Source organism: Poeciliopsis prolifica, unplaced genomic scaffold (assembly GCF_027474105.1).
Source record: "Poeciliopsis prolifica strain line A6 unplaced genomic scaffold, Auburn_PproV2 SCAFFOLD041, whole genome shotgun sequence".
Classification (NCBI taxonomy): Eukaryota; Metazoa; Chordata; class Actinopteri; order Cyprinodontiformes; family Poeciliidae; genus Poeciliopsis; species Poeciliopsis prolifica.
Window position 1 is genome coordinate 578,523 of NW_026562416.1, and position 23,978 is coordinate 602,500.

The window sequence follows — 23,978 nt, forward strand, 5'->3', positions numbered from 1 at the left end:
TGGTTCTGCAGGTTCTGGTTCTGTTGGTTCTCCAGGTTCTGTTGGTTCTCCAGGTTCTGTTGGTTCTCCAGGTTCTGGTTCTGTTGGTTCTCCAGGTTCTGTTGGTTCTTCTGGTTCTGTTGGTTCTCCAGGTTCTGGTTCTGTTGGTTCTCCAGGTTCTGGTTCTGTTGGTTCTCCAGGTTCTTTTGGTTCTTCTGGTTCTTTTGGTTCTTCTGGTTCTGTTGGTTCTCCAGGTTGTGTTGGTTCTCTGGGTTCTGGTTCTGCTGGTTCTGCAGGTTCTGGTTCTGTTAGTTCTCCTGGTTCTGTTGGTTCTCCAGGTTCTGTTGGTTCTCCAGGTTCTGTTGGTTCTTGTGGTTCTGCTGGTTCTCCAGGTTCTGGTTCTGTTGGTTCTCCAGGTTCTGTTGGTTCTCCAGGTTCTGTTGGTTCTCCAGGTTCTGTTGGTTCTCCAGGTTCTGTTGGTTCCCCAGGTTCTGTCGGTTCTCCAGGTTCTGTTGGTTCTTGTGGTTCTGCTGGTTCTCCAGGTTCTGGTTCTGTTGGTTCTCCAGGTTCTGTTGGTTCTCCAGGTTCTGTTGGTTCTCCTGGTTCTTGTTCTCCATGTTCTTGTCCAGGTTCTCCTGGTTCAGTTTTTTCTGGTTCTTCTCCCGGTTGCCCCGGTTCTGCCAGTCCCGGTCCCTCCGGAGCTCTCGGCCGGCCCGCAGTCGGCCTGCAGCCGCAGGTTCCCAGCTGGATGATGTTGCGGATCAGCTCGGCGCTGGGGAAGTCCATGCTGATGACGCCCAGGCAGCCGGCGCCGGCGCCGTGCCTGCGGCGGCGGACCAGGTCGCTGAGCTGGCGGTTGACGGATCGGGCCAGCACCTTGGGCCTCTGCAGCGCGGCGGCGGCGGTTTGGGTCAGCAGGATGTAATGGCCGCAGAGATGCCACCGGACATGTCTCAGTTTCTCCTCTATGTCTTTCAGCTGGTTGGACTCAAAGAGATAGGAACGGTGGTTCTCCGTTCCCACGGGGAACTTCCTGTTCTGCAGAAAGACGATCTTCCCTCGGACCTGTCCCAGTTCTGGTACCGACACCTTCCTCCAGATTCTGCCCTCAAACCTCTGCAGCTGCTGTTCCACCATCCGCGCCGCTCTGTCTTGGTACAGGCCGTGTAGCGTCACCTTCATCAGCACCGCCTCGCCCCTGTTCTTGTCCAGGAACGCCAGAACCTTCTCCATCACCGCGGTAAAGGTGACGCCCTGGGAGAAGAGCCAGTTGGCGTCTCGGATGCCGACCTCCTTGTCGGTGGGAAACCAGATCCCAGCGTGGATGTCCAGATAGCGGATCCCGACGTTCAGCTGCTTTTCCAGAGTCCAAACCTGAGTCACCGCGAACGGCCCTCCGCTCAGCGTCAGGCTCTCGTGGGTTCCAGGAACCGCGATGGCGGAGACTGGAGTCGCATCAGGGATGGACGCCATCCACTTCCTGTTGAGGAGCCCAGAGTCCAGGTCCGACTTGTCATTGAAACCGACCCCTGTGTAAACACAGGAGGGCAATCTGGAGGAGGAAATGGTCGGAAGATGGTTACTGCCACAAGTCAAGAGCTTACATTTCCTATGTGAGAGCAACATTTTATCTCTCAAAACTTGGAATGATTTTTGGCATTAAAGTTCCCCTATAGCTGCTGTGAACTCGGTCTGGAAGGTAAGATGAAGATGAAGACTTACAGGGAGAAGAGCCAGAGGTAGAGCCAGAGGTAGAGCAGGATCTCCATGCTGGTTTCTGAGGTTAAACCGTTAAAGTCAGGATTTTCCGGGTTCGTCTTCTCGATGTCCTCACATTGTGCTGGCAGCGGTGACTAGGGACTCAACCGTCTCACAAGGTAATTGTCTACTGAGCCAGGAGCCGCTCTGGGAGATAAACCAACATTTGCATGATTTACTCTAATCTAGTCTAGGACAGAGATGGACGTCCTAAAGGGACGGCTCCGTTTGGATAGTAAAATGTGTCTCACCGGCTGGAGACAGGTGGACTCAGATCTGACGCTAGAATACCCAGGATAGACGACAAGCTGGTCCCACTGGCTGGTCTGTTGTGTTAGATTCCTCCATCCTGGTCCAACATGTCCAGAGGACATTGTCCCGGTCGTCTCGTCCTCCATCAGATGCAGCTCTGCTAAACATTGATTCTTGTTTTTGGAGAAAAGAGTCTCACTTTCGACCCTTCCAAGCAGCCATACTGATTCAGGGTCACAACCTTTAACCTGCTACTTGAGGTCTGCAGAGTCTGACTTCCTAAAGTTTGAAGTTGATGAATGTTCAGTAACGTTGTTTGAGATGAATTACAGCATCAGAAGTAAAACTTGTCATGTTTTGGTTTCGGGTCAAGCGGAGGGTTCGGGTCTGGACTAACGAACGATTCCTTTTGACGGTTCAAGTTTTCTTGAAGACAAGCAGAAACACGAACAGGAGAAAAAACTGAAAATCAGACATAATGTTGACGGATATTTGGGGAACAAATACATTTTGGTATGTTTTGGATTCTATATACGCAAAAACTCAGTTTAATACAATTAAAAACAGTTATTTATGAAAACTTTGACCAAAATGGAGCTTCTTTAGTGTCAGGACTATTTGTGAACATGATCTGATGTTTAGATTTGATCAACAGTCTAACGAAGTTGGAGGTCAACAGTCAAACTTTATGTGTTTATGGGAACTACAAAACCATTCTTATTATATAAATGCTAATAATCCACATTTTAATTGTATTTATTCTCTAGATGTCATGGTGGTGTATTTCTATATGTTTTTGGCCCCAGTTTGGCTCCAGTTTGGTTCCAGTTTGGCTCCAGTTTGGTTCCAGTTTGGCTCCAGTTTGGCTCCAGTTTGGTTCCAGTTTGGTTCCAGTTTGGCTCCAGTTTGGTTCCAGTTTGGCTCCAGTTTGGCCCCAGTTTGGTTCCAGTTTGGTTCCAGTTTGGCTCCAGTTTGGCCCCAGCTTGGCCCCAGTTTGGTTCCAGTTTGGTTCCAGTTTAGCCCCAGTTTGGTTCCAGTTTGGTTCCAGCTTGGCCCAGTTTGGTTCCAGCTTGGCTCCAGTTTGGTTCCAGTTTGGCTCCAGTTTGGTTCCAGTTTGGCCCCAGTTTGGTTCCAGTTTGGTTCCAGTTTGGTTCCAGTTTGGTTCCAGTTTGGCTCCAGTTTGGCCCCAGTTTGGTTCCAGCTTGGCTCCAGTTTGGCTCCAGTTTGGCCCCAGTTTGGTTCCGGTTTGGTTCCAGTTTGGCCCCAGTTTGGTTCCAGTTTGGCTCCAGTTTGGCCCCAGTTTGGTTCCAGCTTGGTTCCAGTTTGGTTCCAGTTTAGCTCCAGTTTGGTTCCAGTTTAGCCCCAGTTTGGTTCCGGTTTGGCCCCAGCTTGGCCCCAGTTTGGTTCCAGTTTGGTTCCAGTTTGGCCCCAGTTTGGTTCCAGTTTGGTTCCAGCTTGGCCCCAGTTTGGTTCCAGCTTGGCTCCAGTTTGGTTCCAGTTTGGCTCCAGTTTGGTTCCAGTTTGGCCCCAGTTTGGTTCCAGTTTGGTTCCAGTTTGGTTCCAGTTTGGTTGCAGTTTGGCTCCAGTTTGGCCCCAGTTTGGTTCCAGCTTGGCTCCAGTTTGGCTCCAGTTTGGCCCCAGTTTGGTTCCGGTTTGGTTCCAGTTTGGCCCCAGTTTGGTTCCAGTTTGGCTCCAGTTTGGCCCCAGTTTGGTTCCAGCTTGGTTCCAGTTTGGTTCCAGTTTAGCTCCAGTTTGGTTCCAGTTTAGCCCCAGTTTGGTTCCAGCTTGGTTCCAGTTTGGTTCCAGTTTAGCTCCAGTTTGGTTCCAGTTTAGCCCCAGTTTGGTTCCGGTTTGGTTCCAGTTTGGCTCCAGTTTGGCCCCAGTTTGGTTCCAGCTTGGCCCCAGTTTGGTTCCAGCTTGGCCCCAGTTTGGTTCCAGCTTGGCTCCAGTTTGGTTCCAGTTTGGTTCCAGTTTGGTTCCAGTTTGGCTCCAGTTTGGCTCCAGTTTGGTTCCAGCTTGGCTCCAGTTTGGTTCCAGTTTGGTTCCAGTTTGGTTCCAGTTTGGCTCCAGTTTGGCCCCAGTTTGGTTCCAGTTTGGCCCCAGTTTGGTTCCAGTTTGGCCCCAGTTTGGCCCCAGTTTGGTTCCAGTTTGGCTCCAGTTTGGCCCCAGTTTGGTTCCAGTTTGGTTCCAGTTTGGCTCCAGTTTGGCCCCAGTTTGGTTCCAGCTTGGCCCCAGTTTGGTTCCAGTTTGGCTCCAGTTTGGCCCCAGTTTGGTTCCAGTTTGGTTCCAGCTTGGCCCCAGTTTGGTTCCAGTTTGGCTCCAGTTTGGCTCCAGTTTGGCCCCAGCTTGGCCCCAGTTTGGCCCCAGCTTGGCCCCAGTTTGGCCCCAGTTTGGTACCAGCTTGGCTCCAGTTTGTCTCCAGTTTGGTTCCAATTTGGTTCCAGCTTGGCTCCAGTTTGGTTCCAGTTTGGTTGCAGTTTGGCTCCAGTTTGGCCCCAGTTTGGTTCCAGCTTGGCTCCAGTTTGGCTCCAGTTTGGCCCCAGTTTGGTTCCGGTTTGGTTCCAGTTTGGTTCCAGTTTAGCCCCAGTTTGGTTCCAGTTTGGTTCCAGTTTGGCTCCAGTTTGGCCCCAGCTTGGCCCCAGTTTGGCCCCAGCTTGGCCCCAGTTTGGCCCCAGTTTGGTACCAGCTTGGCTCCAGTTTGTCTCCAGTTTGGTTCCAATTTGGTTCCAGCTTGGCTCCAGTTTGGTTCCAGTTTGGTTGCAGTTTGGCTCCAGTTTGGCCCCAGTTTGGTTCCAGCTTGGCTCCAGTTTGGCTCCAGTTTGGCCCCAGTTTGGTTCCGGTTTGGTTCCAGTTTGGTTCCAGTTTGGTTCCAGTTTGGCTCCAGTTTGGTTCCAGCTTGGCTCCAGTTTGGTTCCAGTTTGGTTCCAGTTTGGTTCCAGTTTGGCTCCAGTTTGGCCCCAGTTTGGTTCCAGCTTGGCTCCAGTTTGGCTCCAGTTTGGCCCCAGTTTGGTTCCGGTTTGGTTCCAGTTTGGCCCCAGTTTGGTTCCAGTTTGGCCCCAGTTTGGCCCCAGTTTGGTTCCAGCTTGGCTCCAGTTTGGCTCCAGTTTGGCCCCAGTTTGGTTCCGGTTTGGTTCCAGTTTGGCCCCAGTTTGGTTCCAGCTTGGCCCCAGTTTGGTTCCAGTTTGGTTCCAGTTTAGCCCCAGTTTGGTTCCAGTTTGGTTCCAGTTTAGCCCCAGTTTGGTTCCAGTTTGGTTCCAGTTTGGCTCCAGTTTGGCCCCAGCTTGGCCCCAGTTTGGCCCCAGCTTGGCCCCAGTTTGGTACCAGCTTGGCTCCAGTTTGTCTCCAGTTTGGTTCCAATTTGGTTCCAGCTTGGCTCCAGTTTGGTTCCAGCTTGGTTCCAGTTTGGCTCCAGTTTGGCCCCAGTTTGGTTCCAGCTTGGCTCCAGTTTGGCTCCAGTTTGGCCCCAGTTTGGTTCCGGTTTGGTTCCAGTTTGGCCCCAGTTTGGTTCCAGTTTGGCCCCAGTTTGGCCCCAGTTTGGTTCCAGCTTGGCTCCAGTTTGGCTCCAGTTTGGCCCCAGTTTGGTTCCGGTTTGGTTCCAGTTTGGCCCCAGTTTGGCCCCAGTTTGGTTCCAGCTTGGCCCCAGTTTGGTTCCAGTTTGGTTCCAGTTTAGCCCCAGTTTGGTTCCAGTTTGGTTCCAGTTTAGCCCCAGTTTGGTTCCAGTTTGGTTCCAGTTTGGCTCCAGTTTGGCCCCAGCTTGGCCCCAGTTTGGCCCCAGCTTGGCCCCAGTTTGGCCCCAGTTTGGTACCAGCTTGGCTCCAGTTTGTCTCCAGTTTGGTTCCAATTTGGTTCCAGCTTGGCTCCAGTTTGGTTCCAGTTTGGTTGCAGTTTGGCTCCAGTTTGGCCCCAGTTTGGTTCCAGCTTGGTTCCAGTTTGGCTCCAGTTTGGCCCCAGTTTGGTTCCAGTTTGGTTCCAGTTTGGCTCCAGTTTGGCTCCAGTTTGGTTCCAGTTTGGCTCCAGTTTGGTTCCAGTTTGGTTCCAGTTTGGCTCCAGTTTGGTTCCAGCTTGGCTCCAGTTTGGTTCCAGTTTGGTTCCAGTTTGGTTCCAGTTTGGCTCCAGTTTGGCCCCAGTTTGGTTCCAGCTTGGCTCCAGTTTGGTTCCAGTTTGGCTCCAGTTTGGTTCCGGTTTGGTTCCAGTTTGGCCCCAGTTTGGTTCCAGTTTGGCTCCAGTTTGGCCCCAGTTTGGTTCCAGCTTGGTTCCAGTTTGGCTCCAGTTTGGCCCCAGTTTGGTTCCGGTTTGGTTCCAGTTTGGCCCCAGTTTGGTTCCAGCTTGGCCCCAGTTTGGTTCCAGTTTGGTTCCAGTTTAGCCCCAGTTTGGTTCCAGTTTGGTTCCAGTTTAGCCCCAGTTTGGTTCCAGTTTGGTTCCAGTTTGGCTACAGTTTGGCCCCAGCTTGGCCCCAGTTTGGCCCCAGTTTGGCCCGTTTGGCCCCAGTTTGGTACCAGCTTGGCTCCAGTTTGTCTCCAGTTTGGTTCCAATTTGGTTCCAGCTTGGCTCCAGTTTGGTTCCAGTTTGGTTGCAGTTTGGCTCCAGTTTGGCCCCAGTTTGGTTCCGGTTTGGTTCCAGTTTGGCCCCAGTTTGGTTCCAGTTTGGTTCCAGTTTGGTTCCAGTTTAGCTCCAGTTTGGTTCCAGTTTAGCCCCAGTTTGGTTCCGGTTTGGTTCCAGTTTGGCTCCAGTTTGGCCCCAGTTTGGTTCCAGCTTGGCCCCAGTTTGGTTCCAGCTTGGCTCCAGTTTGGTTCCAGTTTGGCTCCAGTTTGGTTCCAGTTTGGCCCCAGTTTGGTTCCAGTTTGGCTCCAGTTTGGTTCCAGTTTAGCTCCAGTTTGGTTCCAGTTTAGCCCCAGTTTGGTTCCGGTTTGGTTCCAGTTTGGCTCCAGTTTGGCCCCAGTTTGGTTCCAGCTTGGCCCCAGTTTGGTTCCAGCTTGGCTCCAGTTTGGTTCCAGTTTGGCTCCAGTTTGGTTCCAGTTTGGCTCCAGTTTGGTTCCAGTTTGGCCCCAGTTTGGTTCCAGCTTGGCTCCAGAAAGGCCCCAGTTTGGTTCCAGTTTGGTTCCAGTTTGGCTCCAGTTTGGCTCCAGTTTGGCTCCAGTTTGGTTCCAGCTTGGCTCCAGTTTGGTTCCAGTTTGGCTCCAGTTTGGTTCCAGTTTGGCCCCAGTTTGGTTCCAGCTTGGCTCCAGTTTGGTTCCAGTTTGGTTCCAGTTTGGCTCCAGTTTGGCCCCAGTTTGGTTCCAGTTTGGCTCCAGTTTGGCCCCAGTTTGGTTCCAGTTTGGTTCCAGTTTGGCCCCAGTTTGGCCCCAGTTTGGTTCCAGTTTGGCCCCAGTTTGGTTCCAGCTTGGCTCCAGTTTGGCTCCAGTTTGGCCCCAGTTTGGTTCCGGTTTGGTTCCAGTTTGGCCCCAGTTTGGCCCCAGTTTGGTTCCAGCTTGGCCCCAGTTTGGTTCCAGTTTGGTTCCAGTTTAGCCCCAGTTTGGTTCCAGTTTGGTTCCAGTTTAGCCCAGTTTGGTTCCAGTTTGGTTCCAGTTTGGCTCCAGTTTGGCCCCAGCTTGGCCCCAGTTTGGCCCCAGCTTGGCTCCAGTTTGGCCCCAGTTTGGTTCCAGTTTGGTTCCAGTTTGGCTCCAGTTTGGCCCCAGTTTGGTTCCAGCTTGGCCCCAGTTTGGTTCCAGCTTGGCTCCAGTTTGGTTCCAGCTTGGCTCCAGTTTGGTTCCAGTTTGGCTCCAGTTTGGTTCCAGTTTGGCTCCAGTTTGGTTCCGGTTTGGTTCCAGTTTGGCCCCAGTTTGGTTCCAGTTTGGCTCCAGTTTGGTTCCAGTTTAGCTCCAGTTTGGTTCCAGTTTAGCCCCAGTTTGGTTCCAGTTTGGTTCCAGTTTGGCTCCAGTTTGGCCCCAGTTTGGTTCCAGCTTGGCCCCAGTTTGGTTCCAGCTTGGCTCCAGTTTGGTTCCAGCTTGGCTCCAGTTTGGTTCCAGTTTGGCTCCAGTTTGGTTCCAGTTTGGCCCCAGTTTGGTTCCAGCTTGGCTCCAGAAAGGCCCCAGTTTGGTTCCAGTTTGGTTCCAGTTTGGTTCCAGTTTGGCTCCAGTTTGGTTCCAGCTTGGCTCCAGTTTGGTTCCAGTTTGGTTCCAGTTTGGTTCCAGTTTGGCCCCAGTTTGGTTCCAGCTTGGCTCCAGTTTGGTTCCAGTTTGTCTCCAGTTTGGCCCCAGTTTGGTTCCAGCTTGGCTCCAGTTTGTCTCCAGTTTGGCCCCAGTTTGGTTCCGGTTTGGTTCCAGTTTGGCCCCAGTTTGGCCCCAGTTTGGTTCCAGCTTGGCCCCAGTTTGGTTCCAGTTTGGTTCCAGTTTAGCCTCAGTTTGGTTCCAGTTTGGCTCCAGTTTGGCCCCAGTTTGGTTCCAGCTTGGCTCCAGTTTGTCTCCAGTTTGGCCCCAGCTTGGCCCCAGTTTGGCCCCAGTTTGGTACCAGCTTGGCTCCAGTTTGTCTCCAGTTTGGCCCCAGTTTGGTTCCAGCTTGGCTCCAGTTTGGCCCCAGTTTGGTTCCAATTTGGTTCCAGCTTGGCTCCAGTTTGGCCCCAGTTTGGTTCCAATTTGGTTCCAGCTTGGCTCCAGTTTGGCCCCAGCTTGGCCCCAGTTTGGCCCCAGTTTGGTTCCAGTTTGGCTCCAGTTTGGCCCCAGCTTGGCCCCAGTTTGGCCCCAGTTTGGCCCCAGTTTGGCCCCATCTCTGTGCTCAACCGGCTGCGTCACTCTGGCGTCTTTATCCCATCCAATTGGCTTGAGCCGCTGCTCTGATCCTCTTGCTCACCAGCTGTCGCCTCTTAGAGGGAAGCTGCAGGATCTGGATCAGTTCAGACACAGACATGGTGGCAATTCCCAGCAGGAACAGCCAGCAGCTCCCAGCTGCCTCTGACCTCTGACCTCTGCTCTGGGAAGTGGGTCGGGACCAGCAGGATGTCGTCGAGGACGCTGCCGCTGGTCTTCATTAACCTGGGAGGAGAAATGCTCTACATCCTGGACCAGCGCCTGCGAGCGCTCAACACATCTGAGGACCAATCAGAGACAGGTGGGCGTACCTGGCAGGTGTGGTGGGCGGGGCCGCAGCCTCTTCAGTAACTGCTCTGTCTTCCTCTGTTTCATGGGAACTTTTGGTGCCACACAGGAGTTTGGTCAGAGCGAGACAGGAAACGAGGTACAAGAACTTCCTGTTTAGCTCCCGCCTCCTAGAGGAAGTCAGCAGTTCAGGTTAGAACAGAACTTCCTGTTTAGCTCCTCTAATGTTGCTGCCGGACTTCCTGTGTTTCTGGTGGCTCAGTTCTGAACGACGTGGTCGGCACCATGTTTAGTAAATCCTTCATGGATGAACTCCTGAAGCCTCAGCAGCTGTATTCCCACCGGACCATGAAGACGGTTCTGACCCGGTTGGCCCACTCCTCCATCATGAGACTGAACCCGGCCAGCATGGACAGGGTAGGACAAAAACAGCAGCTGTCAAAGTAAATCAATAAAACTTTTTCTACTAAATTAAAAAAAAAAGTGTTGAAGTTTTGGTTATTAACTGTGAAGAATTATTCAAATAGTTGCTTGCTATATTCATGCTCTTATTTTGAAGTATTTCTACATAGTTCCGTTTCCTCTCCTCACATTCGCCTTTCTTTCTTCAAGAAACTTTATTGAACGGCAATTAGTATTAATATGACTGTAAGAAAACATTAATAAACAACCAGGAGTGTTAACTACACAAACACATTGAAAAAATCCACTTACCTGAAATGTTCTGAGAGCCTCACCTGGACACATGGCAGGTGTCAACATGGCTGCATATGGAGCATTAGCTTCTGCTACGCGCCATGTTGCTAAAGCATTTAGCTTATGCTGAATGCCATTTTGGTAAAGCTCTTTAGTGTTAGCAGAACTGATGTTTATGAAGCTAGTCCAGCTAACTTTCCAGCCAGCGGTGCCTGACGTTTAAAAAATGTCCTCCATCTGTCCACCAGGGGGCAGCACAGTTTGTAGCAGACAAAGTGAAGAACCAGTGAGAAGAAGTTTATTTATTTTCCTGCTGTGTTTCAGTTCTGGTTTCATATTCAGGTTATTCAATCAGATCTGTGATCAGCTCTGTTTTTTACTAAAGTCTGCAGGCTTCTCTGTGGTTCTGACCCAGAAACTGTTTCTCCTGCTGGCCTGCAGCTGTATGAGCTGATGATCATGGCCTTCAAGTACCAGGTTCTGCTCAGCCCGCGGCCCAGAGACCTGCTGCTGGTCTCCTACAACCACCTGGACGGCGCCAGGGCCTTGGTCAGGGACACGCCGGCCATCCTCAACCAGGTGGACGAGACACACAGGAAAATCATCGAGGTGTGCAGCTGGTTCTGGTTCTGGTTCTGTCTGGCCCAGTGAACCCTGAGTGATTCCTGCTGTCTCTTCCTGCAGGTTTACTCCAAATTATCAGACGGAGAATTCCAGCTGCTCAGACAGACGCTGCTCACCTTCCTGCAGGACATCCACACCCGGGTCAGTACCGGGTCAGAACCACCCGGGTCAATACTGGGTCAGAACCACCCGGGTCAATACTGGGTCAGAACCACCCAGGTCGGTAAATGGGTCAGAACCACCCGGGTCAGTAAATGGGTCAGAACCACCTGGGTCAGTACCGGGTCAGAACCACCTGGGTCAGTACCGGGTCAGAACCACCCGGGTCAGTAAATGGGTCAGAACCACCCGGGTCGGTAAATGGGTCAGAACCACTCGGCTCCTGACCAATGTTTGTTTTCAGGTTTCTGTTTTCCTGAAGAACCAGATCCAGAACTCCATCGGCCGGTTCGTCCTGATGACATCCGGTCCGGTTCCGACCGGAGTAGATGTACCGGGACTGATCAGGTGAGCCCGGTATTGGTTCTGTCTTCATAAGTTATGATTGTTATTCCTGACAATGTGAACCCGGTTCTGTCTGGACCTCCACATCACCTCCGGTCCATCAGAACCATCATTTAAAGCTTATTGGGTTTTACCCGACTCAAACGGCATTTTTATGCTTTTCAGTTTTTTCCACAATAAAAAAATAGATTTAAAAAAATTCTAGTTTGTTTCTCAGATGTTGGTCTTTGGTTCTGCAGCAGGACCGGTTAGAACACAGAACTTTCTGACTGTGCATGTGAGGTCTGTCTTCAACTCCCACTGCTGGAGGACTTCCTGATTTCTGTCCAATCAGAGCAGAGCCCACTCAGTAGATCTCTTCTCTGATTGGATCAGGGAAACTGGACCTGCTGGTTCTTTTTGACCCATCAGAATAACAACCTTTCAAAAATGTCAAAAATGAACTGCAATAATCTGAGTTGTTCAGCCTGTCTCAAGAGAAACTAAACCTCATTAAATATTAACTGAAGACAGATTTAAACTAAATATTAATCATATAGCTAATTTAAAAAAAAGTTATATATTTTGTTAATAAGCAAAATATTTGTTTGAAGCAAAGTAACTAGATCAGACTGTAAGCGGAAGTGGACTATCAAAATAAAAGCTGGGTCTTCCGTTTCATCTCTTCGTTTCTTTTCTTGAACATTTCAGCTTAAAACAAACGATCAACGTTTGAAGGCTAAACAGATGTTTATCAAGCTTTTATTTTGATAGTCCACTCCCACTTATTGATAAATGGATTTGTACATCAGCTAAACATTTAGCTTGAGCCAGCTAAGTATGCAGTTAGTCACCTAAACATTTCGCTAGCTCAAAGCTAAATTGGATCTAAATTAGTTTGTTCACTAAAAATGAAATTCAAGGTAAATACTTTTGCTTGCAAATTAAATACTAAGTTTGAAACTGTGACATTTGAATCCCTGAGTAAAATATGACCCATCTGATGAGCTGTCGTCGTTCCAGGACCTTTGACCCCAGAGGGAGGGAAGTGGGTCGGAGCGAGTTCCCACCTGGGGGAACCTACAGCGGTTCTGTTGGTGAAGGATCGTTTGAGCTGAGCGGAGATCGGGTCCTCAAGCTGGGCCAGAACCTGTAAGAACCCTGAGCCGGTAACATACTGCAGCCACAACCCACTCCGCCTGACCCCGCTTCCTGTTCCAGGTACCAGTCCAAGCGTCCGGAGGAGACCCAGACGTCCAGAACACCTGGAGCCCAGGTAACAAGTCTGAGCTGGTCCAGACCAGGTGGTTCTGGTTCTGTTTGGTTCTGGTTGAACCCTGCGGTCCGTTCTGCGTCCTGCAGCCGGACAGAACCAACCGGCTGGCTAAGGAGGAGCTGAACCTGCTGGCCCGGCTCATGGGCTGCATGAAGGCTGGGTCCGTTCCCGCCGTGACGCCGCAGTTCCGGATCAGCCTGTTCCCCTCGGACCCGGAGGAGGATGAGGAGGGGTGAGTTCTTCCTCTTCAGTTCCCGGTTAATCCGGAGTTCTTCCCGCTTACTGGCGTTGTGTCTGTTGCCCAGCAGCACTCCAGCAGAGCAGGCGGCCATCTTCCAGGTGATCAACATCCAGGCTGTGCAGGTGGGTCAACACGGCTGAGCTCTGATTGGCTGCTTCTGCTCCAGTGAGGCCCGTTTGGACCGGAACGTTGACTGGTTCTGATTGGATTTATCGCCCCCTGCTGGCTGCTCAGCTTGGTGGACTTTCCCTTAAATATCATTTTAATATCATTTTAATACATTACAATATTTAGACTTGTTTGGTGTCCTGGATCATGTCTGAACCAGAACCACAACAAAAACATTTCACTAAATTTTTAATGTTTCTGCATAAACAGAAACTGAGGAACGTTTAGCTTCAGTAAATCAGCTGGAAAAGTTTAACAAATGAAACCAGTTTCATCAAACCTTAAATCTGTGGAGCCATTTACACAAATATAAACTAACGCTATGTCTGAGTTCTGGGATGAATCCGGTTCGGGTCAGAAGTCCCGGTGTTCTGATCCGACCGGCCCGGGTTCTGTTTGATCCAGGATGAAGAGGCGGCGTCGGCGCTGGCCCAGATCTCCGGACAGTTTACTGATGAAGAGGCGGAGCTGGAGACTCCCAGCGGTAGTAAAGGAGACGACCTGCTGGCCATGATGGATGACCTCTGACCTCTGAAGATGTTATTTCCTTTAAAACCCAGAAAACCAATAAAATATGAAGTGAAAATGGAAGTTTGTCTGAGTAAATCAGAAACATTTTAATTGTTTTAACTTCAAATGGATGTTTCCAATAAAATCTGAACTTATTACTTTGGAGAATTTCTTTCTTTCAGGCTGAAACGTGTTTTTGTTGCTTTAAAAATGGTGCTTTGTTAGTAGCCATGCATGAGTGTCTCGTCACAGCCTGATAAGATGGCTTTATCAACGAGCAAGTCCTTGGAGAGTTCAGCCATATGGTGACTCCAGGGAGGGAGCGTAGTCACCATATGGCCATATTACCTAAACTAAACAAAAGTTTATCTAAACTCCTGGAAATTTGATACATCCAGTCAGAGGTGCCAGATTCAGAATAAACAAATTTCATTTAGATTGTGGGGACTTAAAATTTGTATCTGCCCTAGAATCTCAACTGATATCTGTTAATTCCAATCATTCAAATTAGCGTGGTCATTTCCACTGGGCCAAAACTAACAACTTCTCCAAGATGGATTCCATCCTGCTAGTGTGTTTAATTGTCCAAAATTTGTATCCAACTTGCACCTCTCCACACCATGTCAGTCTGAGTGTTCGCTGTCAGCCCAATCGTCACAAATTTGTCAATATGCCAGGTACCTGCAAGCTCCAAGCAGCATAAATCCTGTTATCACGAATCCAAATAAATCCAGGATGTGTCCCACCGGGTGGACCCCACGGGCAAGTGGGCTGTCTCGTGCCCAGTCTTCTTGTTGGAAAATGTTATTAATTGCATTACTTAGGGACCAGTTAACCAGATCCGTAATTTGTATATTTGGAGGACATGCAAAGAGAGGCTCCAAAACAACAGCACAAACACAGAAGACATAGCAGAGCAAGCAAGGGGAAGACGGGAAGGAAGGGCAAAAAGCATCCATCAGAGAGCAAGAAACATCATATCCAATTCATTATAGATTTATATTTAATTCTAGTCATTCAGTGTAATCCAGTTGATCACGTGATCAAGTAGCAGTTAATCTTAAAATAGGATAAAAAAAAACTACCACAGATGAATAATCTATAATCACCCCATCCTGCAGGAGTCAGACAGGAGGATTATCATTTTTATTATGGGATGTAGAAGACATGGGGACAGCTGGAGATTATTTCTGGGTGTGTTCGCTACCGAAACACATTTCAGCCTTTAAAACTAAAATAAAGAGCCTTCAGTTTGCCGATCCACCACAGGGTGGCGGTAGAGCACCTCACGGGCCTGACAAATAACAAGACCTTACGTCATCACGCTGTGCGTCATGTGTTGTTTGTGGCGGCAAAGGACCGATTAGAGGTAAAACCGATTCAAACTGACTGAGGAGAAGAAGGTCCAGTAGAACCAGAAGAAGAACCACCAGTTCAGGTAGGAGTTCGAACTGGTGTCAGCACTGATCTGGATCAGAACCGAGACAGGCAAAAAACCCGTCTCAGCAGAAATCAGGATAAATAAAGGTTCTGCTTGTCAGAACTAAATCTTGTCGGAACCGCTGAGGTCCTGGTTCTGGACCAGGAATCAGTTTCTGAACAAGGTCCAGAAGAACTAGATCCGGTTCTGGGTTGTGAGGAGAAGCCCAGAGCTGCTGGTCAGAACCCGTCTCTCCGGTACCGGACAGGTTCCGGTGTTACGTCGGTCCCGGTTATGAGCGCGTAACAAGCATGCGCGTTGTCAGCGCTTATCCAGGGAACTACGGATACCGTGAAAGCTCAAACAACGTGTTTCCGAAGTGGTCACGCTTTTTCATATATATGCTTGTGAGGCTCTGACTTAATCAAAATCAGATTTATCATTATAGACCCCATGACCCTCCACGACGCTGGGGGGCAGAAACACGACGTCATGCATACATTCTGAATAACTCCGTTACCTCAGTGAAACTTGGACATGTCTTTAACTTCGTCCTAAACTCTACAGCAAAGGGAGAAACCGTTCAAGTCCAACTCAAAACCATTTCTTTCTCGTTTCAGCGCAGCGCAGACTCGTAGCCATAGCAACTAACAACAACGCCACAAAAACAAAACACTGAAATATTTTCCACTCAAAACATTCAGTGTGTTGCAGTGGTTTGGCTTTAGGCTGAATGTTTATTTAGTGATTAATAAGTGATTGATTGGGTACAAGGAGGAAACTATAAATATATCGCTGCACTTATTTCTAGCTCCACGGCTAGCTCTATGGCTAGCTCCACAACTAGCTCCACAGCTAGCTCCAGGGCTGGCTCCACAGCTAGCTCCATAGCTAACTCCATGGCTCGCTCTATGGCTAGCTCCATAGCAAACTCCACAGCTAGCTCCACGGCTAGCTCTATAGCGAACTCCATGGCTCGTTCTATGGCTAGCTCCACGGCTAGCTCCATAGCTAACTTCATAGCTAGCTCCAGGGCTAGTTCGATGGCTAGCTCCATGGCTATCTCGCTGCTGCTGTCTCTTCCTCTGCAGTGTGGAGTCTCAGTGTCTGGGATCATGAGCGCCCCCTGCCATGAGGCCAGAGAACTGCCTGCCTCACCTCCAGTTCTTTGGTTTCTCATCACTGCTCAGCACGAAACACGTTATACACACAGTTCTTTCTCCACAATTAGCATGTTTAGCAGTGGTTACAGGAGAATTATTGACAGCGCTAAGCCCCGCCTCCTGGCTCTGATTGGTTATTTTTGGTGCATTTCTTCAGACAGCAACAGCAGCAGGTCGATCTGTTCAGACGATCTGTTTCATAAACTGAACATAATGACAGATTAGATAAACATGTAAAAACGTTTTATCAAAGTTAAATACTGCAGCTGGACTGTCAAAGTAAAATGACACCAAACTTGTTCAGATCTTTCTTGTTTTGATCCTGAAAGGGAGAAAGATTTCCATCCAGAACCAGGTCATCCTTCTGAACTCTGACCTCTGTGTCCCTCCATGGACCCCGGTGACCCCGGCCCATGTGGCGATGCGGCGGGCTCCATCCGGGAGCGGACCATCGCGGAGAACAGCCTGGTGGTTCTGCTGCAGGGCCTGCAGGGTCATGTGACCACGGTGGAGCTGCGGGACGAGTCGACGGCACGCGGACGAGTCCTCAGCGTCGACGCCTTCATGAATGTCCGACTGGAGAACGTCGTCTTCCGGGACCGGCGGGGTCACGCCCTGCGTCTGCAGCAGCTCTTTGTCACCGGACGCAACGTGCGCTACGTGCACATACCCGACCGCGTGGACATCCTGCAGACCATCCAGAACCAGCTGGCCCGGATCCACAGGGTCCGGAACTTCGCCAGTCAAGGAGGCGGGAGGAGAGAGTTCTGCAAGAACACCAATTGATCCCGTTCCACTGTGGACCCAGTTCTACCAGGTGACCCGGATCAGACTTGGAGACTATTCCTCCCTGGTTCTTATTGGAATGAAACCAGATCCTTCTTATTGGAAGGATTCAGAACTGGTTCTGATTAAAAACTGACTGTTTTTTTAGTGTTATCATAATAAAAGTGTCCAAAAATCCAGATGTTCATTAATGCAAGTCCGGTCCGTTTGCCTAGTCAAAGTCCGGTTGGTGAGGTGTGAATGCTAATCGACCTCTGACCTTGGTCTGCGTTCGGCTGAAGTGAACTCTGGTTCAATTTCAATGTGAACGCCAAGCGGACCAGAGACCGATCCAAAGGCTGGAAGTGGACTACAGCACAGGGCATTCTGGGTAATTACAACCATAGCTAACATGCTAGCCTAGCGCTAGCAGCAGAAATGGCTCCTGGTCTTCAGCCAAAGACTAAAGAGAAATCCTCCATTACTAAACTCTGACGCCTCCATCTTGTTTCATCTGGTGAAACAGGAAGTTGCTCTCAGTGTCTTCAGAGGTTTTAGTGTCGTTTCCTGCAGTGGTTGTTGGTGCAGCGCCCCCACAGGCCAGGAGGGGAACAGGCTGGTTGGACTCAGAGCGACAGCAGCTTGAGGTGGAGCAGATGAACAAAACCGAGTTCTGGAACAAACTTCCAGAAAACTGTGAAACAGCAGAAACCCTGACTTCCTTTAAATCTCAACTAAAAACCAGCAGGTTATAGTTTTATTAGAAATGTAATATGTAACAATGTATTGTTTATTATATGACTTTGTGTTTATGATGTAAAGCACTTTGAAATGCCTTGCTGCTGGAATGTGCTATACTAATAAAATTTGATTTGATTTTTGATTTAAAGGGCCGCTATCGTGTAAAGTCAATCATTTTCATGTTTTTCCGTGGCGTATTGGTTTGATTCTTTCATGGTTGAGAATCCTTCCATCTCCATGGCAACCACTCAGCTGGGTGGACCTAGCCCCGCCTTCGAGGTGCAGCTCCTCCCCCCACTCAGCTCCTTCAGACTAGCCAGCAGCAATTAGCAAACAGCTGCTGAGGTCGTCAGAGGAGCTGCTGCTCAGATAATCTCTGGTAAAAACGTGAAAGTATAGCACAACCCACATTTGGAGGCCTTGAAACCTCGAAGCAGCTGTCGCGGGTTTGATTCCCGGACCAGACGATATTTGTCTTCCCCTCTCTCCTTGCCCCTTTCCTGTCAGCATACTTTCATATAAAAGACACTAAAGCCCACAGAAAGACCCCTGGAGGGGGATTAATTAACATTAAAGGATTAACAGAGGAGCCATGTTGGGAGGACTTCCTGGAGGCGGAGCTTCAGAAAGAGCAGGGGCTCTTAAAGAGACAGAGACCCAATTTCAAGGCATTAAATCACAAAGCCAAATCACTTAAATCACATTTCATATATGCAGCATTTTTGTAAAAACTAACAACATAGTTACTGGATTATACTGTTAAAATATCTCAATGTGCCTGGAAAACGATACTGGCCCTTTAAATGTGAAACGATTATAGTGATTTTTCTCATTAAAAGTGGCATTTGGATGATTGTGACCCATTTGGGTTCGGTTCTGATTGCTGTTGAGTAATGAGTCAGGAAAACCCGTTGGAGGGAAAAACAAGCCAGGCTGCAGGAGAAGGCCGTGTTTGGTTTGTTGCTCCGGACGCAGCTGGGAATGTGGGGAATCCGGCTGTTTGTGCTGCAGCAGGAACGATGCAGCGACCGCGTGATGAGCATCAGCAGCTCCTCAAACGTTCCTGAGCTGCTTCACATGAAAACGGGCCGAGGTTCTGCAGAACCAGAACGCAAAATATTTCGTTTTTTATGCATAATTAGAATAAACTTCTATCTATGTCAGTTCCTTTTTAAATATAATTTTTCTCATCTTATAAATCTCTTTGTGCGTATGTTTTCTAACAGGCAGTTTCATATTTGTGTGATCTGCTCCCACCAATAACTAACAGCTGGAAAACATTTAAAATATTTCTAAATGTTTTAAGCAATACAGTGAGTTAAAACAGAACAGGCAGGACTTTTTACCGTATTTAAAACACTAATACTTTAGGATATTTTATCACTATAACAAATAATCATTCATAAAAACTCCCAAAAAATTATTTTTATTGTCTTTTTTCAGCACTTTTTTATTGCTACAAAACAAATCATAAACTTTATTTGACCAACATTTAGGAACAATCAGTGACTGTCAAAACGTTTTTTAGGAACAATCAGTGACTGTCAAAACGTTTTTTAGTTTTGTAAAAGAACTGCCATCCATCTGTGGCCTGTAACAACAATAAAAACAGATAAATGAATATATATGTGTGGTAATTTTAAAAATGTAGTTTCTCTGTTTTACGTTTATCATTTATGATCCTCAGTATTTGCCAGTGGGGCTGTGGCCCCCTTTGCCCCTCCTGTCAGACGCCACTGCTAAGCATTTATTTCTGTCTACTCTAAATAAAACAGAGGAGAGAAAATCCAGCAGCCGCCCAGTTATTTCCTGTCCCACCCATCGACCCAGCAGAGCAGAGGCACTGGGAACAGACTGGTGATCAGACTGGGAACAGACTGGTGATCAGACTGGGAACAGACTGGGAACAGACTGGTGATCAGACTGGGAACAGACTGGTGATCAGACTGGGAACAGACTGGGAACAGACTGGTGATCAGACTGGGAACAGACTGGTCTGACTGGGATTGCCTCTCTCTGCTCAGCCTACAGTTTGAAGCTTTTATTTTGAAGGGTCTGCTCTGTTTGACAACCAGGAGGAACTCTGCAGCTCTGGACCCGGTTCTCCTCTCTAAGCAGACGCGTCAGAACCGGACTGGACCTCCATCAGAACCAGGTGAGTGAGAAGCAGCGATCTGGGTTGGTTTCACCCTGACTGGGTTCACGTGGTTCTGGAAACATCCTGAGCTTTAATCCGAACCTGAAGAACTTGAGATCAGTCCAGAACCTTAGAGGAACCGGCTAAGTCACCCAGAACACAACTGGACCGCTCCGGTTGGGTTCTACAGGAGGTCCAGTCAACTCCTCGGAGACCCAAAGGAACCGGTTCCTAACCTTTAAACATCTTGTCAGATATCAGCTGAAATGTTTTCCACCCATCTGTCTCCTGCTGATTCCACTGCCAGTCCGGTCCGGTTCGGTCCATTAACAGAACCTGGTCTTATGGTAACTTAAAGTCTAATTTCTGCTGTTCTGCTTGAATTGGGTCAGTTGGCTGGTTCTGGGTCAGATTTACTTAAAATTAAATGATGATTATTTAAATGCATCATTAGAGGAAGATTTAATCATTTAATTGGTTATTTCTGTCCCATTTTTATATAATAACAGATTCAAACTGCTAACTATGCAGTTCACTGCGCTAACCCCAGCGCGCTAATTATGGCAATTAGCTCAGCTCGCTAAAGCGCTAATGGTTTCAGTGTAAATATCATTTATTCAGTAATGTTTTGTTCTCTAATCTTTGCGGGGTTTTTTTGTTTTTTGTTTTTGTTCCTGTATATTTTGGGTTTGAAATGTTTTTGGAGAAAAAAGAAGAAAAGTGTAACTGCTGCAGAAACAGTAGTCAAACACTTCAAAATAAAAGCATGACCATAAATAGAATAGAATTCAACTTTATTGTCATTGCACTGTCACATGTACAAGCAACAAAATGTAGTTTGCATCTATCCAGAAGTGCTATACAGGATATAAATATTTATAAACAGTTGTACAAGATATAAACAGAGAATAATGACGTGCTATAAATGTTTTGTACAATATAAACATAAATATGAGAGCTATGTTCATATTATACAAATTACCAGGATTGTACAGAATATACAGGAATATGAAAAATGGATTGTATATATATATATAAAAAAAATAAATTCCCTTCTCACCCACCGCGGGTGGTTCTTATCCTCTGAGCTCGGGTCCTCTACCAGAGGCCTGGGAGCTTGAGGGTTCTGCAGTATCTTGTGCCAAGGACTGCTGCACATTTCTGGACTGAGATGTCTGATGTTGTTCCTGGGATCTGTTGTAGCCACTGCTCCAGTTTGGCCCAGATCTACCACACCAGACAAGACCCAAGGTGTAGGTTGTGCAAGGAGGCCCCTGAGACAGTCCAGCACATCATAGCAGGGTGCAAGATACTGGCAGGGAAAGCGTACATGGAGCGACATAACCAATGGCAGGCATAGTGTACAGAAACATCTGTGCAGAATATGGACTGGAAACCCCGAGATCAAAGTGGGAAACACCCCCAAAGGTGGTGGAGAAATACCAGAGCTAAGATCCTGTGGGACTTCCAGATCCAGACAGACAGAATGGTAATGGCAAACCAACCAGACATTGTCGTAGTGGATAAACATCAGAGGAAAGCCGTTGTGGTTGATGTAGCAATACCAAGTGATTGCAACATCAGGAAAAAGGAGAAACTGGAGAAATACCAGGGCCTCAGGGAGGAACTGGAGAGGGCCTGGAAGGTGAAGACCACAGTGGTGCCTGTGGTCATCGGGGCCCTCGGGGCAGTAACCCCCAAACTGGAGCAGTGGCTACAACAGATCCCAGGAACAACATCAGACATGTCAGTCCAGAAATGTGCAGCAGTCCTTGGCACAGCCAAGATACTGCAGGACCCTCAAGCTCCCAGGCCTCTGGTAGAGGACCCGAGCTCAGAGGATAAGAACCACCCGCGGTGGGTGAGAAGGGAATTTATTTTTTTTATATTATATATATAAGTTGTCTTATAGTACAGGACATGCTTTAAGGATTCTTGACCAAAACTTCAATGCAAAAGTTTAACTTTATTCAACTGAAAGTTTACAAAAGTGCCAAGTCAATTAGAGCTTCAGAATTTATCCAGAACATTTTATTTACAGGAAGCTAAGTGTGCTAAACAAAAACACTGAAGTGCTAAGCTATTAGCACGTTAGCAGATTTAGCCTCCTCAGATCGCTGGGTTTTAGCCGGGTCTCCAGATGGTATCAAGAGAATCTGTCCAGAACATCCAGGCTCCGGGTGATGTCACTGATCCAGAAGTTTATCTGGTCCAAAACCGGTTCTGACGGTTCTGGTTCCCAGCAGAACTTGCTTGAAGCTTTCAGCCGCTAATGGGTTAACGCAGCCGTCTGAGGCTGAACCCACTGATGATGTTGGGTCTGGGCCGTGTTAATGGGCCGTGCAGGCTGGTTCCGCTGGGCTCACTGGTTCCCATCATGGTGGCTCCCAAACAAACAAGCCAAAGATTTTAAAGCGCCGAGGGTCTGAGGTCAATAAGGGTCAGGATGGGAGAGGAAGCGGGGGTCGTCTCCAGGGAGACAGCATCAGAAAGGAAAACATTCAGCTCCCACACTCCCCACTGCTGGAACCAGAACCCGAACAGAACCAACGTGGGAAACAACGTCATCATGTTTCTAGGAAGCGGCTTTAACCGTGGGACCATCAGAACCTGAAGGCCTGGTTGGCCCAAACATCCCGACAAAAAGCTTAGCTTTGATTCGGTTCTGATCCAGAGCTTCAGCTTCAGTCACAGGATCAACATGTTCCTAATCCGGGAACATCAGAACCATCTCAGTGGATCTTCAGGTCCAGTTTCTACAGAACCAATCAGAGGTGAGATGAACTCTGCTCTCTGATTGGTCAGAAACCAGGAAGTTAAACTAGATCCAGGTTGGTTCCAGATTCCTGTGACCCTGTTGGACTTGGTTCTGAAAGGTTTGGAAGTTCAAACAGGACTGGGTCTGGATGGTACCCATCAGAACCAGCACCTACATGCACTGCTCTCTGCACTCCTCCAGGTTCTGGTTCTGGCCCGGCTGGGAACCCGGATGGATCCGGTGAAGGCAGACATGGAGCTGCTGAGCGACAGCATGGCCGCCTACGCTCACATCAAAGGTGAGAGAAACTGAATATTCACTCAGCCTGATGACCAGCTAAATAGTTAGCATGCTACATTAGCTAAATATTGGACCTGGGCCCAGATATTTAGCTTATGAAAATAATTAGTTTGAAGCTGTGGCTTCCAAAATGTCCTATTTTCCTCCTAAATGATTCCAGTAAGTCAGTTTTTGGTTGTAGTTTTGCAGCTGGACGTCTCTCTGCTCCATAATGGAGTTAAAGTTTGTTACTGGAAGAACCTTCAAGTTTTTACTATTTTCATTTTCTTTTGCTCAGAATTACTGTCAGCTTCTAGATGTGAAATATCTATAGAACTGCAGTCTAGATGATTTTCTTCTCATCGTTACTTCCTGCCCATTATGACATCAGCACGTCTGACCAATCAGAGAGAGAGAGCAGTTCCTGGAGCCGGTATATGAGAACGGAACATGGTTCGGTTCTGATCCGAATGTTCCCCATCGTCTCCTCTGTTTCAGCCAATCCAGAGAGTTTTGCTCTGTACTTCATGATGGGGGTCTCGTTCGGACTCTTCACGGCGCTCTGCCTCCTGGTGGCCGCCATCGCCTGCAGGTCCCGGGGCCCCCGCAGGGGCCCCCGCAAGGGCCCCCGCAGGGCCCCTCCGTCCCCCGACAGGCGGCAGCTCAAAGAGTCCAGCGACGAAGAGGAGGAAGACGAGGAAGAGAGCATGTTTGAGGAAGACGGGGCGGAGTCCGAGGGGAAGGTGGCGCTGGGGCCCTTGAGTTCCCGCAGCAGCCAGTCCAACGGGACCCTGAGGAGCCTCGACGTCTTCACATCCGCAGAGGAGCTGGAGAAGGCCCGGCGCCTGGAGCAGCGGGAGCGCATCGTCCGCGAGATCTGGAGGAACGGGCAGCCGGACGTCATGGTGACCGGGACGGGAACCATCGGGCGGGTCCAGTGCCGCTAACCGGGACGATTGGGCGGGTCCAGTACCACTGTTCTGTTCTGGAGTTGAAGTTCTCCAGAAGCCACAGGGTCCAGAATGATTTTCTGCTGCTGTTGTTGCTGCAGAGACTGAAACTGCTTCCTGGGAATCATTGGGAGTCAACAATGTGACATTCTTGGGTTGGAAGAATCATGCAGAGAACTTGTGGGAACGCAGGGAACATTCAGCCACATCAATACTGATTTTCAGCTAACACATTGCAACAAACTGGCCTACTCAGAACTATACCTGGAACTGGTATGTCGGGATTTCTTACCAGTAGGGGGCAACAAAACACTCTATTACTAACAACTTTCTGACTGCAGTTTGTTTTTCTGTTCCCAGCTTGTTACCGCGTCACTTCCTGTGTTCCAGTTCTGACCGGGGCCCCCCCAGGATTCAGGAAATGGAAGATAGTTTTTTCAGTCATATTTTTACCATTTCTCATTCACTTATTGTTTCAGCTAAATATTTAATTAGCTAAATATTATTTCCATGCTAAATGTCTCACTTTCTACCAAGCTAATTAGTTAGCTTCAGACTATTCAGTTTGTAGTTTAACTTTTAAACTAAATATTAGGCGAGTTAGAATTTAAGCCCCAGGTTTTTCTGACAGGCTGATAATCCAGATTATTTCTGTTCAGTTTTCATAAAGATCTGCCTCAGAACAGCTTTCTGGTTCCTTCGGCTTTT

The 23,978-nt window shown here is 48.6% G+C and overlaps 4 protein-coding genes across 5 annotated transcripts; 3 read left to right on the plus strand and 1 right to left on the minus strand.

The window, feature by feature from the left end:
* Positions 1–619: 619 nt before the first annotated feature.
* Positions 620–1,748, minus strand: LOC129375668 (uncharacterized). The gene is made up of 3 exons (XM_055054907.1): positions 1,702–1,748; positions 768–1,588; positions 620–723 (listed from the first exon to the last, which is right to left on the minus strand). The coding sequence occupies exons 1-3, from the start codon at positions 1,746–1,748 to the stop codon at positions 620–622; spliced, it is 972 nt and encodes a 323-aa protein (XP_054910882.1).
* A 7,131-nt stretch (positions 1,749–8,879) lies between these two features.
* LOC129375736 (protein OSCP1-like) lies at positions 8,880–13,215 on the plus strand. The gene is made up of 11 exons (XM_055054985.1): positions 8,880–9,072; positions 9,169–9,198; positions 9,322–9,476; positions 10,197–10,364; positions 10,440–10,520; positions 10,783–10,886; positions 11,886–12,014; positions 12,084–12,138; positions 12,225–12,370; positions 12,444–12,501; positions 12,953–13,215. The coding sequence occupies exons 1-11, from the start codon at positions 8,961–8,963 to the stop codon at positions 13,073–13,075; spliced, it is 1,161 nt and encodes a 386-aa protein (XP_054910960.1). The 5' UTR covers positions 8,880–8,960; the 3' UTR covers positions 13,076–13,215.
* Positions 13,216–14,394: 1,179 nt separating this feature from the next.
* lsm10 (LSM10, U7 small nuclear RNA associated) lies at positions 14,395–17,674 on the plus strand. Its single transcript, XM_055055010.1, has 2 exons — positions 14,395–14,495; positions 15,970–17,674. The coding sequence occupies exon 2, from the start codon at positions 16,031–16,033 to the stop codon at positions 16,424–16,426; it is 396 nt and encodes a 131-aa protein (XP_054910985.1). The 5' UTR covers positions 14,395–14,495; positions 15,970–16,030; the 3' UTR covers positions 16,427–17,674.
* A 1,434-nt stretch (positions 17,675–19,108) lies between these two features.
* On the plus strand, positions 19,109–23,528 carry eva1bb (eva-1 homolog Bb (C. elegans)). Of its 2 annotated transcripts, none has more exons than XM_055055005.1 (3): positions 19,109–19,301; positions 22,243–22,339; positions 22,819–23,528. In XM_055055005.1, exons 2-3 carry the CDS (start codon positions 22,273–22,275, stop codon positions 23,265–23,267), a joined length of 516 nt encoding a protein of 171 aa, XP_054910980.1. In that variant the 5' UTR covers positions 19,109–19,301; positions 22,243–22,272; the 3' UTR covers positions 23,268–23,528. The 2 variants fall into 2 exon arrangements, with proteins under 2 accessions (XP_054910980.1, XP_054910981.1); XM_055055006.1 differs by lacking the exon at positions 19,109–19,301 and adding an exon at positions 22,122–22,159.
* Positions 23,529–23,978: the final 450 nt, after the last annotated feature.